This window comes from Haliotis asinina, chromosome 2 (genome assembly GCF_037392515.1).
Source record: "Haliotis asinina isolate JCU_RB_2024 chromosome 2, JCU_Hal_asi_v2, whole genome shotgun sequence".
Lineage (NCBI taxonomy): Eukaryota > Metazoa > Mollusca > Gastropoda > Lepetellida > Haliotidae > Haliotis > Haliotis asinina.
Window position 1 is genome coordinate 81,981,584 of NC_090281.1, and position 19,696 is coordinate 82,001,279.

Genomic DNA, 19,696 nt, shown 5'->3' on the forward strand with positions numbered 1-19,696 from the left:
CTCTCCGTGGGTTTCTGAGGAACAATTCTTTCCCAGACCTTCATGGGTCAGAAAAAGAATACAAATCAGAACACATAGTCGTAATATTGCAGGGAATATAAATGTCTGAACAAGATGAAAGGTGCCTTAGGTGACTGAATATAACTTGAATTTGGCATCATCGAACTTGAATTGAATGACAGAGATGTGACTGATTGGATCAAATCTGCGATCCTCCTATCCATCAGCGAATTGGTCAGAGATGATTCAGTTTGCTGTTCTTGATGGAAAACATCTTCGTACAGATTTTTTAGATCTCTTGAAAGGACATAGATAGCAGCGTTGATTAGTGCTTAATTGTTGACTTTGCTTTCAGTCAGGACAGCTGGATAGGTCTCCACTACACAGACTCATCCACGTGGTCTGGACACAGCTGGGCCATGGACAGTGTACCCTTGGGAACATGGGATGACTGGGATTCGAATGAACCTCTAAACAAGGAGAGTGATAAGTGCGTAAAAATTGTTTGGAGACAATACAGCTTTGCCTGGAGAACAGCGAAATGTGAACAAGAACACATGGTGTTCTGCGAGTCAGCGGGAGGTAATATAACCTTTTATCTTCAAAACACACTAAGCCAAAGCATGTACTTATGTTTTCTTTTTACGTTGAGGTGTAAAAAGCATCACCTACCGTGGCTGTAATTTTCACTCTAAGTAAGTGCGTTTAGCAGTACGTCGCTTGTGGCAATATTCCAGCAATATGACGCCGAGGAAATCATGAATTTTACCATGACTTCAGTAAATACTGGATTGTGATTGGTTAATCAAAGTCATTCAGAGGTATATAATCACGTTATATACCTCTGATTTTCCAACACGTTAAGTATTTGCTTAAAATCTGAATAACACGGTAATGGTAGAATGGAGATAAACGTATTGTGTTGGAAAATCAGAGGTATATATTAACAAAATTATAATAGCTCTGAATTTTGTATTTAAAACCTCACGCTACGCGTTCGGTTTTAAATCAAATTTAGAGCTATTATAATTTCGTTATACACCTCTGATTTTCCAACACAGTATGTTTATCTCCAAATTGAACCTTGTGGGGAATCGAACCCGTGCCTTCGGCTTGGTGTCGTCTCGTTCGCCAGAACGCTTTAACAAATAGGCTACTCCACCGTCCAATAATGTATAGAACACCTGTGAAAGGTTACATGTATATAAATACAGTAGCCATAAGTGAATCACATCTTAGTGACATTTCCATTGACTTACATGTTAGTTAAACGTTACAAGAAAAATTTCATAAATTGAGTAAAAGTCTTTGTATTTTGATATTTTGCAAACATCTTAGAAATCACCTTCAGCTTCGTGTACATAATTTTCTGTCATCTTTCCGTCATCGAAAAGCACATGATTAAGCACCATGAGTACAAGCTGATTATAATCTGTCCCAATGACAACTATGCTAAACCTGATTGGTATGTGTAATATATGTTGTTTAAATAAGTTCAGTTTTCGTAGTAATCATCAGAAAATTGAATGGAAATCATGTCTATGTGACTGCGATGATTTCCCAGCTGGCAGATACTTCCCAGCAAGTATTGAATGCAATTCGATCGAAACTAAATTTATGAAAATTATTCTTGCAAGGGTTACTTCACATGCAAGTCGATGGGAATTTCACTAACGATGACTCGCTTATGGCTAAGCATTGTAGACAAATATTTAATTTCCCATTATTCCTGCAGGTGAGTGCATATTTCAGTATGACAAACAGATGAGCATTCCTGTTAATGACAACGAATGGCGAGTCGTCCATAATCAAGATATCACTAGCGTGGAACTGTGCAAGCAAGAGTGTTTGAATTACACATACGATTCCATGGAGTGCTGGGGCGTAACCTTCGATTCGAACTGTACTTTGTATGTGGGCGTACAGCAACTTCAACAGGGCGACGTGTCTACATCACCTGTCTACGTCAAGAAATGTTTTGAGGGTAGGTATTACACCAACTAATTTCGCCGCAGATTAAGGTCCAGTAACCAGTAGAGTCAAAGTGCGACAATTGAACGATGTCACAATAGTAACATATTAGAAATTTTGTAGTATTGTCACGCATTGTAGCCTTGTCGCACATTGTAGCATTGTCGCACTTTTTTCATTCGACTAAAGGGCGAGAATGCGACACTTGTCAAAGTCCGCCTACGTCACGTGGCCATATTGGCGCACTTTGGTTAATTATTGTATTTCTAAGGGCGATAACGCTGCAATGTTCTTTCTGGTATACCATACAAAATAGTGGTACAAATTACGAACGTACCGCCAGTCAGTCAGTCTGACGTAAGTCACTGTACATACTATCCCGTGAAGATCCAGCCTATATTCTTGATCTTGAGCAACCCATTCTTGTGGGTAGGGACGACTAACTGAATCTGGAGATAATGCTCGCCCACCTCACTGTCACATGTTACCGTGTGCTCTTTGCGTGGACCGATGTGCATGATGTCACCTCCTAGTCGGTTACCGCCTTCATATAGCTGGAATATTGCTGAGTTCAGCATTATACAACAAAAATCTTATATCAGGTGATTGCGAAAAGGGCGATTCCGATTTTCGCTGTGCTGGCGTACTTTGTACGCGTTATCTGTAAATACTTTAAGATTAGTTAAAAGTCTACGTCTCTCCTGCAGCTGCTACACCGGACGCAATCACGACCTCTTATACAAATACTAATCCAGACACAACCACTATCCTTGACACAACCACTTCCTCAGTAACAACCACTACTCCAGAAACAATTCTTATCCTTAACACAACCAATGGTCCGCAGACAACTAATACTGGAAGCTCGGTCAGTACTACAGACACAGTCAGATCCCAGGAAACTGTCAATACTCCGTACACGGCCAGAACTACAGACACAACCAATACTCAATACACAGTCAGAAATACAGACACAACCAATACTCAAGATTCGGTCAGTACTACAGACACAGGCAATACTCGAGACACAACCAATACTCAGTACCCTGCCAGTACTACAGACACATCCAGTACTCGGGACATAACCAATACTCAAGACTTGGCCAATGCCGCAGAGACAACCAGTAATCGGGACTCGACGAATGCTATGGACACGGCCAGTACTACAGACACGACTAGAACTCAGGACACAACCACTATTCCAGACACAGACAATCTTCCAGACACAACAACATCTCCAGACCCAGACAATACACCGACTCAGCTGCACAGTGGCACGGCTATAACAGCTTCTCCAGACCCAGACAATACACCGACTCATCTTCACGGTGGCACGGCTATAACAGCTTCTCCAGATCCTGACAATACACCGACTCAGCTCCACAATGGCACGGCTATAACAGCTTCTCCAGACCCAGACAATACACCGACTCAGCTCCACAATGGCACGGCTATAACAGCTTCTCCAGACCCAGACAATACACCGACTCAGCTCCACAGTGGCACGGCTATAACAGCTTCTCCAGACACAACGGCAACAGCAGCAGCTAACACGTCAGTAGTCAACACAATCATGGGTATGTTATCGTTACAGTGTGTGAGCGCATGTTGTTTTACGTCACCGCCTACATTATTCCATCTATAATATCTCGACGTCCCAAAAGTAAATCAAATTTGTACAGGAAAAACAATGGTTAACCGCATCGAACTTTACGATCCACCCCAGCTACTTCCTCACTTCACTCACCAGAGTGAGGCGGTTGTACAATTTCTGTATTGCAGCTCCCGCAAGTCTAGCAAAGGATGCTAATTCTCCTTTTTTTTCTCCAGAAAGGACACCATCAAACTTAAGCACTCCGACCCTATCATGGACGCACATCCATGGTACCGGGTGTCAGCCAAAAGCTGAAATGCAAATATCTTTGGTCGCTGATGCATCACATTTGAATGTATCATGTCCACCATCAACTTTCGTAAAGAATTGTTCATTGATGTATATACGGTTTGGGCAAATAGTCTTAAGTTTCGTATCTGTTCGTTATAGACATGACAAATGTTTTACATATTTGACCAAACTTTCACTTAATAACATTATTCTGTATTGCAGATGCGAGAGGTCGGAGGCGGTTCACCCTATGTTCCTGCTATTGTGGATTATCAAACAAAACTTTGAGGGAAAGAATCGCCAAAATAATTTTAGATTTGACTATAGACAAAGCAAAACTATCCAAGAGAATTCGAAAGAAAACTAGTGCCCCTGACAACAGACCGAGTGCTCAAAACATCGGCGCCATGGGTATAACACTGCTCGTGGCTACCGGCGTACTCTTTCTTCTTGCCGATGCCAGTTACTGTTTAAAAACGTATTAAAGTACGAGCTAGTACAAGTGCTTACCTCGGCACAGCGGAAATGTCAAATGTCAATACACGGAAAACTCTCTAGACAGTTTTATCATCAAACATTGGTGTATATTTTATTTTACCCTTGGCCGTACGATCTATCAATTGTCTGATCAAAAAGCAAAAGCGTTACTACCGAAGACGTGTCAAGACAATGTTGCAATGTTCCGAGTCAAGGAGAGACACGAAAAAGACTGTGATTCCTCGTACATTTTCTTACAGATTTGTAATGAATCTGTATGTAAGGATACGATATTAAGAGCTTGAAGAGGAAATAAAATCAATTCCTTCTGTTTTCGTTCATCTCTTCCTAAGACCCTCTGTATCAAAAGCTTTTTGTTGTTTCCTAAGGGCAAATATCCAAATCGTTCTTCACTAAATGGTGTTCTACATCACTCATTAAACGGGAGAGACGGCCAGTACTACGATTGCATGCATTATCAATGCCTACCTTGGCTATTGATGTATCCAAGGGGATAAAGAACGTATATTTACCAAGGACATGCGACTAATGATGAAGATGTGAAAAAGAAAAACGAAATAACGTTATACAGCCTCGATATTACAAAGCATGTTCTACTCTTTCCTTTTGAAGGAGAAAGGGGTTTTTTTTAAAACAAAATATATATATATATCGAACTTACTTCATATTATGATAGACCATGTATCGGATATGTGTGACCTAAACTGGCCTACTTTCAATCAGGAATAATCTACAGCATGAAAGAGTCTCCCTGTTTCAGTGAGCTCCACGCATCGATATCACGTACACTTGCTCATTAAATTAGTGTTTAAATTGTGATAGGTGTTTTGCAATGTATGGCTATTTCTGTACACGTACACAGCTACGGGTAGAACAGAATACCGGGTTTCATTACTCATTTCCAGTGATCCATTGATGTACTTTTCAGAGCTGTTTGCCCTCGACACCCCGTGGGATCCGCCTCGAGCTACACTAGAGACTGACCTTTATCTTTTATATTTCAATGACTAACTTCTTTAAGTGGAACTGGAGGTTGGGAAATACAATATTGACATGTTTTATTGGGTAAGACTTCCACCCGTATCCCCTTCTTAAATTTCATTCTAGTCAAATCACATCACCAGAATACATATTCCTCATCTGATAACAAGGGTTTTTTAACATGTTTCTTTAATTTTATCTTAACATACTGAAACACTTATCCAGCTTAAAAAAACGACACCCTACGAACGTTCTTCTCAATGTTGAAATTTCGAGGGGATACGAAAGTCTTTCCCTTTATTGATAAGTTGAAACTTTGTTATCTATAAAGTTTGTCAATATCATTTGGCGCTACATTCCACTTTGGACGGTTTATTCAGCGTGGTATTCAAGCACGGAACCGACGTACCAAGCGCATGTGGCTACGAATCACACGGTTAGTCAAAGATGATACCAGGTGCACGCATGTGAACGCTAGTCTGGTATTCACGTAAACAACGGGGACATATGGAGTTATTCCAAACCAAATCTTTTGAAAACTTAGGGTTACTAATTCAGAAACATTTAATACACATCTGTCATCATTTCCCCAAAGGATGTTTTCGCATATTTTTGTTGCTGAGGCCTTTAATGCTGATAAAACAACATTTGAGCAATAGTTGTGTAGTGTTGTTCAGGTGGAACTGATTAAGGGAGATTGAATTATTGGATAATTAAAGTTCATATAGTGGTGTGGATACCTGTCTGAATCTCTGTGCGTATCATCTAACATAAAGACCACCTTTTGACAGGATTCACCAATTTGTGCTGACACAAACCATTGCAAGAAGGTCTCCGCTGCGAGACAATACAGTTCTTTCCTACTCAACAGTTTGAAACGTGCGGCTACAATTATGGTTTCCTATGTATACCAACAAATATTTATTCATCTTTTGTCAAGTATCGAATAAACACACATCGTACAAGGATCTTTTAAAATGCATTTGATTTCAGTGCTCATTATCGAGTTAATTATGGTCAATTAGGCAAAATACAACGTCATAGCTTGTATGCCACTGTTACAATGCGTCTATTGGCTATTTATTTGTAAGCACAGACATGCTTTATCTTAAAGCGCCGGACGGACTAGCCAGAATTACCCGTATTACATATATTTACTTTGATACACTAGGGAGAATCCACCCTCAACGTTCCACACTCTGATTAGACGTTGTATCATTGAGGCGGTTCATTTTCCAGGCAGACTGTGATATTGTTGCTGTATTAACGTACTGGATTAGACCACTGAGTTTATCAAGGACATTTATCCAGCCCAGGCATTACTGGATGTCCATACCGTGCTAACACTCGTATATTGAAGACGTTCATAAGGGCCATGGGTGTAATCGGACTGGTCAGCATGTTGGGTACACTGGCGGGTAAGATACATTATTATTTATTGCTTTCAACTGAAAAACACATTACACAATTTTTATTGCATTGTTTTGATTATAATGGTGGGATCCCGTTTGTTTCTGTTTCTAATTGAACAGTTTTGTTTTACGAATAAATCATTAAATATTAGATAACCTTTATAGTGACCATCTTTATCTGTGTTTGTACCCGTATGCTACGGCTGACTTCGATTGTTTCAACGTAGACCATGAATTTCAGATGTAACTGAACTTCAAATTGTCTAGTGAGTAAGTCTTTTAGTAAACTTAGTTAATATATACTCTAAGGGTATCGGTGATGCCAGACGGATGCTGTTGCGTCAAATATTTATTTCATGTTTTAAAACCAGATAATTATCATCATCTCAGAACATATGTACCTGAATCGAATCGGGATTTTTAAGTATAACCTTTCCATGACCAAGTAACGTTTCATCCAGAGTTGATTGACAGTATTTGAAATCTTAGTAAACTTTGCATTATCAGTTGATACTGAATAACAATGGGTTGATCTAAATATGAAACAGGGGAGGCCATAACATTGGCCGTTTTCACTGCTAGGTCAGATTCTGGCTCGTATAGAAGCACATCAACCGATGGTTGGCACAACTGGTGCATTAGAAACTGCTGCTTCTTCATGAAATTTAAAATGCATATTATTTAAGTCCAGGACTTAACCCTTCTTCCGGCATTGCTTACCCATGGGTCTTCATGCAAATGGACAGAATGGTCAAAAGATTTGACATAGTTGAACCGTTATCGTTTTCACTTGCAAGCTGTGAAGGTTTTAGGGCTTTTCGAATCTATATAGTATTGATTCCAGTCGTCCCAACTGTTCTCTGTGATATGATCAAGTAATACGTGTAAACTATGAAGCCCATATGATGCTACTGTTTATGGAGTACAGGAAGAGGCAGGTTTCGGTGTGATGCCGACACTCTGTCCATAATTCCACGTGTTAGCTAGTTATATATGTTCCAAGCAAGGATATGATTGTATCTACATATACGTGGTTATCATATACTCTAAACTACGCTTATAACAAACTCAAAGGGACCACCAATTTTAGTTCGGCATGCTGACCACAGACAAGCGGTAGCGCAAGTAGGGTTGCGTAGCAGAGTGAAAATGCATGGTCTTCTTGTACGCGAACAAAGCGTTGGTAACGTAACGCGAACAAAGCGTTGGTAACGGACTTCCCTCGCTTCGGTTCGAAAAATATTATTCATGTCAAAATAAAATATCGCCACCTTCAAAGGCACACCTCCATTTCCTCGCCGGTTTGTACTCTCATATTTCCTATACCATATTTAACACTTACTCACGTGGAATGTATTTTATTCAACATTATAAGTGCCACTCGTGGTATATCAAGTCGTTCTTCCCCTCAATTCCCCCACCATCTTCCGGTTCAACGGGGTGAAGGAACAGATTAGTTAAATCTAAATAATTATACTTGTTGAGTAAGGAATACTTGCTATATGGAATACTTGCGGTGCCACCTACCCTGTTTCATTCGCCCACTACGCCAGAAATGTTTTTATGTAGAAAACATAATAGCGACGACAGATAAGATAAATAAACTGCAAATGGTTCATGGTAAAATTAGGCAATATTGTATCTTGTTAATTTCTGTTTATTTTTTCCACTTAACTGGTCATTTTCCTACTGTTGCGCAACCCTATTTGCGCTACAGTTTGCCCGTGCCCTGACTTGTTGACAGCTCGGTATAACTGTGTTCGGAATAGACGTCCTTAATAACATGTTCGGAATGACACAACGCGGGGCAAACGGTGCATACACTATCGATAAACTTTAACTGCACAACGCCTGCTTGGAGAGAGTGCAAAACAAACAGACCAGATCAGAATGGTACACATGGTGTGTGTATCTTCAAATGTTCCTAACAGAATAATAAACTCTGTTTTCTTTCCAAATCCCTTTCTGTTCATTGGCCAATGCGTTTTAAGTGTTCCGTCAAACTGAAGAAAGGTGTCTCCAATCAGCTTGTATTTATTCGGGATGATCATGGTTCCAAGGCTCTCATGTCTCACACACCGAAACCCTTTGACATGAAGCTACTTAACATCTCTCTCCGAGTTTACATACTGTACTTGTTTGTCCGTGGTGAAGTGAGGTGGATGTAGAATCCTGGCCATTTTATGCACTGAAGTTTACTGTGCTGAAATCACTACTAGGTCACTACTAAGTGGATTTCACGCTGAAGAAAATTATGAAACCTCTAGATTTGTACCGTTTTTTCTGAGCAAACACTGTGTGCTCTCTTTCTCAAAACATGAATCTAAATATGTAAATTTAAGACAGTAGCACCCAAGTTCAAACAAATTGATTTTCTAAACACTTGAGGTTCTCAACACTTTAATCTTACGTTTTCTTACTTGAGTTTCTACATTCTCTCAAATTTTAGCAACTTATGTGTTAACAAATTTGATTTTTCACAATCAAATCATGCTTAGTTTTCATGAACGCTATGATTTCATCAAAGTCAAGATTTTTATCAAACGCATAATTACTTCAAGGTTAACAGTTGATCAAAGTCAGAACATAAATAGATCCCAAAAACATTCCCTTTATTATCATCTAAAGTTGTGTTTATGGACAACCTGTATTCATTTTCCCAAATAATATTACATAAAATTCGGGGTGGCAATTGTCCAAGGTAGCAATTGTCCGAGCTGGTAATTTCCTGTGGCAATTGTCCGGGTAGCAGTTGTCCGGGTGGCAATTGTCCGGGTAGCAGTTATCCGGGTAGCAGTTGTCCGTGTAGCAGTTGTCAGCGCTTCACTGTTTCCACGTGCTGTACAACTGTGAATAAGAAATGAAAGCATATTTGTTGAAACTTTGATGTTTTGCCTGAGGACAATGATAGTGAACGAAGATACAGCCAAATGTACTTCATTAATCGATACTAGCTGGTGTATACAATGCTCCGGAGTAACACGTGTTTACTTCAAGTTGTAAATATTGATTTAAAACTGCACACAGTATTCTGACATTTGAAGTCAAACATTGCGATCAGATACCCGACATCACTGATATAAATCACTCATTCGGTAAAATAACCCTTACGTTTAACCTTTGACCAAGTTACTTTAATAGCCGAAAATGGACAAATAGGAAAATCGAAACCACTAATAATATTAAGTTAATTTGCTGGAAGACTTATTTTATTTTTATTTAGATTTAGATTTATTTATTTTCATTCTATTTTTTATTGTTTGGCTGAAGGCAGGTTCTGTAAAACTAGCAGAGGTTTAGCAAAGTTTAAAGCATGAAAAATAGATCGATGAAATGAAAATAGACAAAACAGGCATGAAAATTAGATGAATGGGTCCCTGCCTGTCCTGATAAAGCGACACTTATGACAGCACTAAACTATGTACCATAGAAATAGCTAAATCAATGTGTTAGCTATAACAAAATTACCTTTGTAAGATTACAATACTAACACAACTTTAGGAGGAGCCGAGTTACTAAACAGGAGGGCCAGGGGTACGACACAGCTGTGTTCTAAGTTTCTGTTCTCATTTTCTATTAATGTATTGAATTTCACTTATTCCCAGACTTATTCAAAGTGTTCTTTCTTTTTCAGTGGAAGTTACTGTTTTGTTTTCTGATACTTTAATTAACCAAATCGATATTTTAGAGAATCATTAAGACAAATGGTGTCTGTTTTGTTTTCTGATAATGTATTTGAACAAATCAAACCTTGAATTAAATTTAAACAAAACGAGAAAAAAGTGTAGCATTTGATCCTAACCTTCCATGTTATTTTCTGGACATTTCACTTTGATCAGCCACGTATCTCTTAAAACTAAACAGGTTGTTGCAAATTTTCAGCCATATTTAAAGTCTTTGGGATTCGGGGAGATTTTACAGCTTTTTATCGACTGTACAAAAGAGGAAGGGTGGACAAGAAATATTCAAAATTTTCACATCCGTATTCAGTGTTTAAACAGCATTTTATGCGTGAAATGTATTTAACAGCCATAGTTTTGAGGAAATTAAGATGACATCAGTTAAAAGGGTATCAAATGATCTAATCTGCAAAATGAAATTTTAATTCAGAAATAATTTGACTCAAGAACACGTGCTTCTTTCGGCATTATGACCTTGGTCCTTAAACAGGAACACATTTATGTCCATAAAACTATTTGGTACATGTTCACAGGCAAAACCAAGTCTGTCAACTGGCCCCTTTTTCCATTTTGGGAGTTTATAAAAAAATACATGGCAACATGTTTGACCTACACAAGAAACAGTGATGCTTTCCTGAACATGTTTTCACGATATGCGGGTGTGACCGGGTATCTTCTGTGTACTGGTGTAGCACCAGATGAATATAGTCCCTCTCATAATTCAATTACAGTAACATCCGGCCAGAGACAGATGACCACAATCATGCTGTTCAGTGAACGCCGTACATGGAATGATTCTCTGCAATTCTGTTCCTCCAAAAACATGCACCTCTTGGAGGTCAGGACCAAGGTCAAGGCGAAAGCTCTGGACAGGATTTACAGCAAAACTGATAAATGGAAACGTCGAATGTGAGTTAAAAAATATTACTAAATTCGAATGGTCTTAGAGTACTGACCCGTCAAGGTCCGGGGTAGAATAGGCCTTGCCATAAAAGGCAACTATGCTTGTCGTAACAGGCGACTAACGGAATCGGGTGGTCAAACTCTCTGACTTGGTTGACACATGTCACTTGTTTCCAATTGCGCAGGTCGATGCTCATGCTGCTGATCACTGGATTGTCTGGTCAGACTCGATTATTTACAGACCTCCGCCATACAGCTGTAATACTGCCCGGTGCGGCGTAAAACTAAACTCACTTACTCACTTACTCTTAGACTACTATCCATTGGTAACCAAGTAAAAGTAAGCAGTCGTCATTAACAACTGTATTGCTGAAACAGACGCGTCTGTGTCCTTTCCTATGTAATGCAGTTGGGGCCTAAAGTTTATGCAAATACAGTATGGTTCAAAATTATTGAGAATAGCTAAAGCATTTCATATTATTAAACGAGAACAAATCAGATAAAATTGAATGTATTGTGAAAGTGAACTGACCTTTTCATGTTGTGTAGGTAACAATATAATATTTTATCAAGTCTCCTTGAGCTTCACGGCACAGTCTAAGACGGGTAGGCATACTTCCTATCAGAGAGGTTAGTGTTTCGTGAGTTATGCTGTCCCAGTATCGGACCACTTCTCTCTTCATGTCTTCAATTTTTGTCAACCCCTTTTGATTCACACATTCCTTCATCATCCCCCAAATGTTCTCAATGGGATTTAAGTCAGGACTATATGCAGGAAATGGTAATGCAGTCACATTTTTCTCCTGAAACCACTGCTTGGCATGTTTTGCGGTGTGTTTAGGAACATTATGTTGCTGCAAAATCCAGTCATTTCCATAAAACACATGTGCTCTTGGAAGGAGAAAATTATCTAATATGTTAGTGTAGCGTTGACTTGTCAGATTTCCCTCAAACACACACAGCGGGGTCGTTCCTAATAAGGATATCCCTCCCCATACATGAAACTTTGGGCTGTATTTAGGTCGTCGATACAACGGTGCTGACGCAGACTTTGTCCATATTTTCACATTATTGGGATATACCCATATTGAGCTTTCATCAGTAAAAATCACATTTTCCCAGTCAAAGTTTTCATGTGCCAAACACCACTCAACACGCCTGTCTTTATGTTCTTGTTTCATGAGAGGAGAAGGAATTCCAGTCTTTTTCTCCCATCCAAGATCAATCAAATTTCTTCTAACTGTAGATTTTGATACAACTGTTGATCCCCTTTCTATTATTTCATACCTGATGTTGGAGATGCTTGCCCTTTGCTTTTTAGACGCTAAAATTCCCAGCCGGACGCGATCTGAGAAGTCCAATTATCTGGGTCTCCCTGCTCCTTTCTGGTGCCCAAAATCCTTTCCCTCTTTAAAATTCTTCCAAATCCTATACACAGTAGAAAGAGGAGTTCCTGTTCTCTCTGCCAATGTATTTACATCATCAATTCCTTGATTACACAACTCAAAAATCAACCTTCTTTTATCTTCAGCAGACATTGTTGACAGTGCTGAGGAAAATGACGTCTGCTACAAATTCAGGGGAGGTAACTCTAATTGTACTATACTCAATAGGCCAAGATGAGTTACCTCCCTTATACCATTACTTAGTTTTAAGTATCAGTGAATCAGTTGAGGTGTTAGGATAGCTCAAAGTAAGAAGAAAAATTCTCAATAATTATGAACCAGACTATATATGCAGAGGTCATTGTCAGTATGGATGAGGGAAGAGATCTAAAAATCACTACAGATAGGGTAAGAATGTTTAGTGCCTCCGCAGTCGTCATTTATTTCTGTTATTCCTTTATGTAATTTTCACATTTTTATGCCTTTTACGCGAAAATGAGTATATTTCAGCAGAGTATCAAGACTGAATATTCCCTCAAGATATGGTTTTTAAAAGATTGTGAGGTTCAAGAGTTATAATGAACAGGTTATCATGCAATCAGAATCAAACAGAACAAAGATTTCCTGTGGCTTTAAACGGATGGTATTTTCTCTTCCAAGTATCCAACCGTATTGATTTCACATTAACAACGCATAGGAAAACATTTATGAAACATCAAATTTGCATTAGAAAACATTTATAAGGTATTAAGTTTGCATGAGAAAACATTTATCGCAGATTTGATTTTACAGTCTACTTAAAACCTTAGACACAAAACATGTGGCATGTAATTTCTGGGGGAATGTTAATGGCAGTCATCTGCTCAGGCTAGCTATTCTCGAAACATTCGTAGCCCTACGAACTTCTTAAGCCCATTCTTAACACATTGGCTACGATCAAAGTTAAGAATTCTTAGGGCTACGAACGTTTCGAGAATACGGGCTCAGGTTTGTTTATTTTTTGTTTATTTGTTGTTAAGCAATATTCCAGTCCTTGAAGGTCTGTAAATATGGACCAAGCAATCCAGTGATGGACATCATATGCTTCGATCAACGCAATCGGGCTAGGATGACGTCTTGTCTTTCAACCGTGTCAGCGAGTCTGACCCGCCTCTTTTGTCTCCCCTCTGACGAAAACATAGGTTGCTGAGGAGCAATGATATCTTCATGAATGGGCGCCAGGTCAGGAACGCGAATACAAATCTGACCACATACAGACTCGTGTCAGATATATTAAGACACGTGACATAATTCACATAGACTTAAATATTATTTCAGTGTAGCACAAATGGGATAGGATAGGGTGGCATAAAATGGGTCTTTGTGCAATTTGACAGGCAAATGTAAAATCATTTCTGCTCTTAATAAAAAAAATTAATATTTAACTGATGACACCGCAATGCACTATTCCATAGGTCGCCATGTTAAAGGGGTCCTCGGCACTGCACATGTGTTGATTAACTTGTTGCCATTCGATAAATAAGCAAAGGAAGATTAGACATAAATTATGTGATTGTAGGTAAGATGATTCCTCACAAATGTGCCAAATGTGATCTTACGAACATGAAAAATATTTATGCTACGCTAAATTAAAATGTAAGTCTATGGAAATTACGTGAAGTGTTCGAATATAACTGACACGGGTCTGTAGTTGTAACACGACAGGGAACCTAAGATATCTGAGTATGTGAAATGGTGGATCCGGTGACTGAATATAATTTGAATTTGAAATCCTAGAACTTGAAAAAATTGGGAGTGGTTGATTCAGATATATGGTCATTCCATTCGTCACCAAGATTCAATTTGCTGTTCCTGGTGGAAAACATCTTCAGATCTCTTGTAAGGACATAGATAACAGCGTTGATTAGTGCTTAATTCTTGACTTTGCCTTCAGTCAGGACAGCTGGATAGGTCTCCACTACACAGGCTCATCCACGTTGTCTGGACACAGTTGGGCCATGGACAGTGTACCCTTGGGAACATGGAATGACTGGCACTCCGGGGAACCTTTAAACGCGGAAAGTGATAAGTGCGTAAAGATTGTCAGGCAACCCTCTAGTTTTGCCTGGAGAACAGCGAAATGTGACCAAGAACATATGGCATTCTGCGAGGTAACGGAAGGTAACGAAACACATTAGTTCTCTTTGTTTAGTTTTTGTATGCAAGACGTAAGATAAACAATTTTCCAGGAGTGCCCGTTTGTCTTGCAAATATGCTGGATTGTCTGGATTGCAACTGTACTATTTTATTCCTGAAATCAAAGAGGCAAAAACACTTGACATCCATTTTCTCACCAATGAACAGTGTGTGAAAACAACTTAAAATCACGAGTCCTTTAGTGTCTAGATTCTGTTTCTTCAACAATGCCGAAATATCTCAAGTGATTAATTACTGGAAAGTTTTCAAGGTCTCTTTTCTGTATCCTTAGCCTTATTTGGAATGGCTTTGTTGAGTATTATACTATGAGTTGAGGAATGGTAGCCTCATACGGTTATTAATATATTATTGACATGTATAAATTTGTCAAGTATATGATGTTACGGTTAATAAATTTACCGTGACAACAATTTAAGAAATCCCCTTGTAAACCAGCAAAACAGAACAAAGACAAGCTGTTTACGTTCAAATTCTATAGTGTTATACGACGAGAGCAAGATATACAAAGTCACAGGTCAATATAACAATGCAGATTTCAGGTACATTTCAAGAGAGACAAAATCTAAGTCAATGGGTCACAAAATACAATATAGCAAACTCACCAAAGTCTTGGTGTGAGAGGGAACAGATATGGCAAAATGTAAACACAGCGATCGGTGGGACAGCAGATAATGTAGATTCAGGCGTTGACAAGATTTTTTTATTATCACGCGTGGCAGAGATCCAGCAAATATGAATGAATGTGAGTGTGAGTGTCACCCTCTGCACGGCAACCAGCCCTTAAATATATTTCCTAAGTCATTTCCCGAAAGTTCGGGCACAAACAGTATCCCGGAACTGAACATCGAAAACTAGGAACAGATAAATTCCGGAATGCCAGAATGCTAAAAGTGTTGACCAGATATTAAAACGAAATGTGACCCATAATATTTACTATTCAAAACACTAAACATTGTGACCCAATAATAATTATTACTGAATTAATAACAAAAATATACTGAAAATACATACTCGTAACAATGTACATAAATACATTCTAACAAAAAGTATTAATTAATCTGTCAATGTTTTCAACGAAATCTGTTGATTTGCGTATGTCTGAAATTGACAATAGCGGCCGATTGAGCATCACATAACTGAACATCACTACGATTAGTGGCTGTCTTTCCCAGAAGCAAACTACGAACGTTATAGATCACAGTTTGCGTGTAATAAATGCAACTTCACCCTACATTTGATTTCCTGGTTTTTTTCTGGAGGTGACTGCATATTTAACCCACACATGCGGAATCCTTTGAAAGACATTGCACGGAGAGTCGTAAATATGGAAGATATCACTAGCACTGAACTGTGCAAGAATGAGTGTTTGACCTATACAGACAATTCCAAGGAGTGCTGGGGCGTGACTTTTGATTCGACCTGTACATTGTATGCAGCTGAGCACCAAATTAGACTGGGCAATGAATCTGCGTCTCCTTTCTACGTCAAGAAATGTTTTGAAGGTCGGTACCATGATATGACATTTCGCCACAGGTAAACGCCAAACAGCTCATCACTGTAATTGTGAACACGTTTAATGCCTTCTTCGTTTGTCTGGGTTTCCTCATTTTACTTGCTGGGCCTAAGGAACAACAAGGCAACAAACAAATGTTCCGTTACAGTTGGCCTATTGGCATATCTACAGTAAAAGTTACTGGTAGGGGAACAACATTTAAATCATGTTTTTGTTGGACACCGCTTTATTTGTTGTTGGGTTTTCTTTACAAAATGATTTAATAATCATCCACAGGTCTGTTTCAACATTCAACCACGCAATATAGGCAGTTTGTGATTGAGGGTTTTGTTGCAGACGGAAGTTTCTTTTCCCATGATCAGTACAATGTTACTTCATGATGTCTTGGCCGATAAAACACCTTCTAACAAACAATTGTTTAATCTATTCCAGGCGAGTATGATGACAGTGTCACCAGTTCCGATGGAAGCCAAAATGGCGTCTCTTGTTGCATAGGAGGTGAAGGTAATGAGCGACGCCAGAGAATATTAGTCTTGATTATTTGCCCCAAATGATTCCATTTGACGCGCAGGCAAAATTATGGAATCCAAGAATTGCCATTGTCGCTTTGATGCGTCGTCATTATTACCGAAAGGAGCAAAAAATGTAAACGTTATCCGATGCGACAGTGATCAGGTAATCAGGCTCTCAAACCTGATTGACGCATGACGACGTATGTCAATTGCGCAGACTGGTGCGCATGACGTCTGACTGACTCGGATACCATCTTCAAGTAGCTGGAATATTGCTGAATTATACAACAAAAGTCTGATGCCCGGTGATTGCTTATCGTTTTAAATGTTTTCGAAAGCCAACTATGGAGCCATTGTGTGATGTTCCGATTTTCGCTGTGCATGTGATGTATGGCGTACCTCGTGCGTAATTAGGCATTCTCTTAAATGTTATAATGTGTTAAAAGTCTTCGTCTCTCCTGCAGCTACTACACCGGACACAACCACGACCTCCAAAAACACTTTCCACGATACAACTTACACTCCGGAAACAATCACATCCCTTGACACAGCCAATACTCTGGAAACAACCAGTAGTCGAGGCGGGACTAGTACTTCAGACACAACCAGTGCACAAGACACAACCAGTACTCCAGACACAACCCGTACTCCAGACACAACCAGTACTCCAGACACAAACAGTACTCTAGTCACAACCAGTATTCCAGACACAAATACTCCAGACACAACCAGTATTCCACACACAAACAGTACTCCAGTCACAACCGGTATTCCAGACACAACCAGTACTCCAGACACAACCAGCACTCCAGTCACAACCAGTATTCCAGACACAACCAGTACTCCAGACACAACCAGCACTTCAGACACAACCATCGCACAAGACACAACCAGTACTCCAGTCACAACCAGTACTCCAGTCACAACCAGTATTCCAGACACAAGTACTCCAGACACAACCAATACTCCAGACACAAACAGTACTCTCGACACAAACAGTACTCTAAACACAGCCAGTATTCCGATGACAATCAGTACTCTCGACACAACCAGTATTCCAGACACAACCAGTACTCCAGACACAACCAGTATTCAAGACACAACCAGTACTCCAGACACAAACAGTACTCTCGACACAAACAGTACTCTAAACACAGCAAGTATTCCGATGGCAACCAGTACTCCACACACAACCGCTATTCAAAACATAACCAGTACTCCACACACAACCGGTATTCAAGACACAACCAGTACTCCAGACACAGCCATTATTTCAGACACAACCAGTACTCCAGACACAACCAGTACACAGGACACAGGCAGTGCTACAGACACAACCAGTGCTCCAGACACAGACAACACACGGACTCAGCCCCACAGTGGCACGGCTACAACAGCGGCTCTTGACACAATGGCAACAACTGGAGCCAACATTTCAGCAGTCAGCACAACCGTGGGTATGTAATCGTTACAATGTGTGTTTTGCTTCACCTGAGTTGCGTTGGGGTAGTCTTGTGGTTAAAGCGTTCACTCATCACGCCGAAGACCCAGGTTCTATTCCCCACATGGGTACAGAGTGTGAAGCCCATTTCTGGAGTCCATTGCTGTGACATTGGTGGAATATGACTAAAAGCGGCATAAAACTATAGTGACTCACCCGCTGTTTTATGCCACATAGAACAGTGTCCACTATATCACAACGTCCCGAAAGTAAATAAGTTTTGTACAGGCAAAGCAATGGATAACCGCATGAGGAACCAGCTCCATCAGCTACCTACTCACTTTCGCGAAGAATTGTTTAATTTTGTACATAGCTTTAGAGGAAGAGTCACGTGATAATGTGAGAATTTGGTATCTATTTGTACTTTGCATGATGAATGTAATGGACGTGTAACCAAACCTAAACTGTATAACATTATTCTGTTTTTGCAGATGCTCGAAGCCGAAGGCGGCTCAGACTATGTTCCTGCAACTGTGGATTATCAAACAAAACATTGAAAGAAAAACTCGAAAATATAATTATAAATTTAACAACCGACAAAGCAAAAACATCCAAGAGAATTCGAAAGAAAACCAGTGCCCCTGACAACAGACCGAGTGCTCAAAACATGGGCGCCATAGGTATAACACTGCTCGTTGCTACCTTCGTACTCTTTCTTCTTGCCGATGCCACCTACTGTTTAAAAACGTATTAAAGTACGAGCTAATTCAAGTGCATACCTCGTCACAGTGGAAATTGTCAAAATCAATACACGGAAAACCCTCTAGATAGTTTTATCATCAGACATTGGTGTATATTTTATTTTGCCCATGGCGGTACGATGGATTAATTGACTGTCCAAAATGCAGTGTGTCACTAAAATCGAAGATTTGTCACGATGATATTGCAATCATTTTCATGTCAAGGTAATACCTAAGTAATATTATAAATGTGATTCTTTTGTTCACACTGGTTTCTTAATGTAGTTAATGCACTCACTTTAAAACGAATGGAAATGCTATTTTGTTAAGATGCTGCAATAAAATTCACTTTTGTGACTGTTTCTCACGGATTACAATGAGGTTGTTTATCTAAATATAAAGGTAAATCGTTTCCAACCATTGCACTTTAACATTTTGAACGATTTAGTTTTGTCATTATATCTTCCCACAGATTTATAATGAATCTGTACGTAAGGATACAGAATTAATAGCTTGAAAGGGAAATAAAATCAATTCCTTCTGCTTCCGTTCATCTCTCCCTACGGATCTAAGTATCCA

General features: G+C 39.4%; 1 protein-coding gene across 1 annotated transcript; it reads left to right on the top strand.

The window, feature by feature from the left end:
- Nucleotides 1-1,914: 1,914 nt before the first annotated feature.
- Nucleotides 1,915-18,401, top strand: LOC137272056 (uncharacterized). Its single transcript, XM_067804427.1, has 5 exons — nucleotides 1,915-1,984; nucleotides 3,087-3,548; nucleotides 4,079-4,267; nucleotides 16,857-16,928; nucleotides 17,401-18,401. Exons 2-5 carry the CDS (start codon nucleotides 3,119-3,121, stop codon nucleotides 18,399-18,401), a joined length of 1,692 nt encoding a protein of 563 aa, XP_067660528.1. The 5' UTR covers nucleotides 1,915-1,984; nucleotides 3,087-3,118.
- Nucleotides 18,402-19,696: the final 1,295 nt, after the last annotated feature.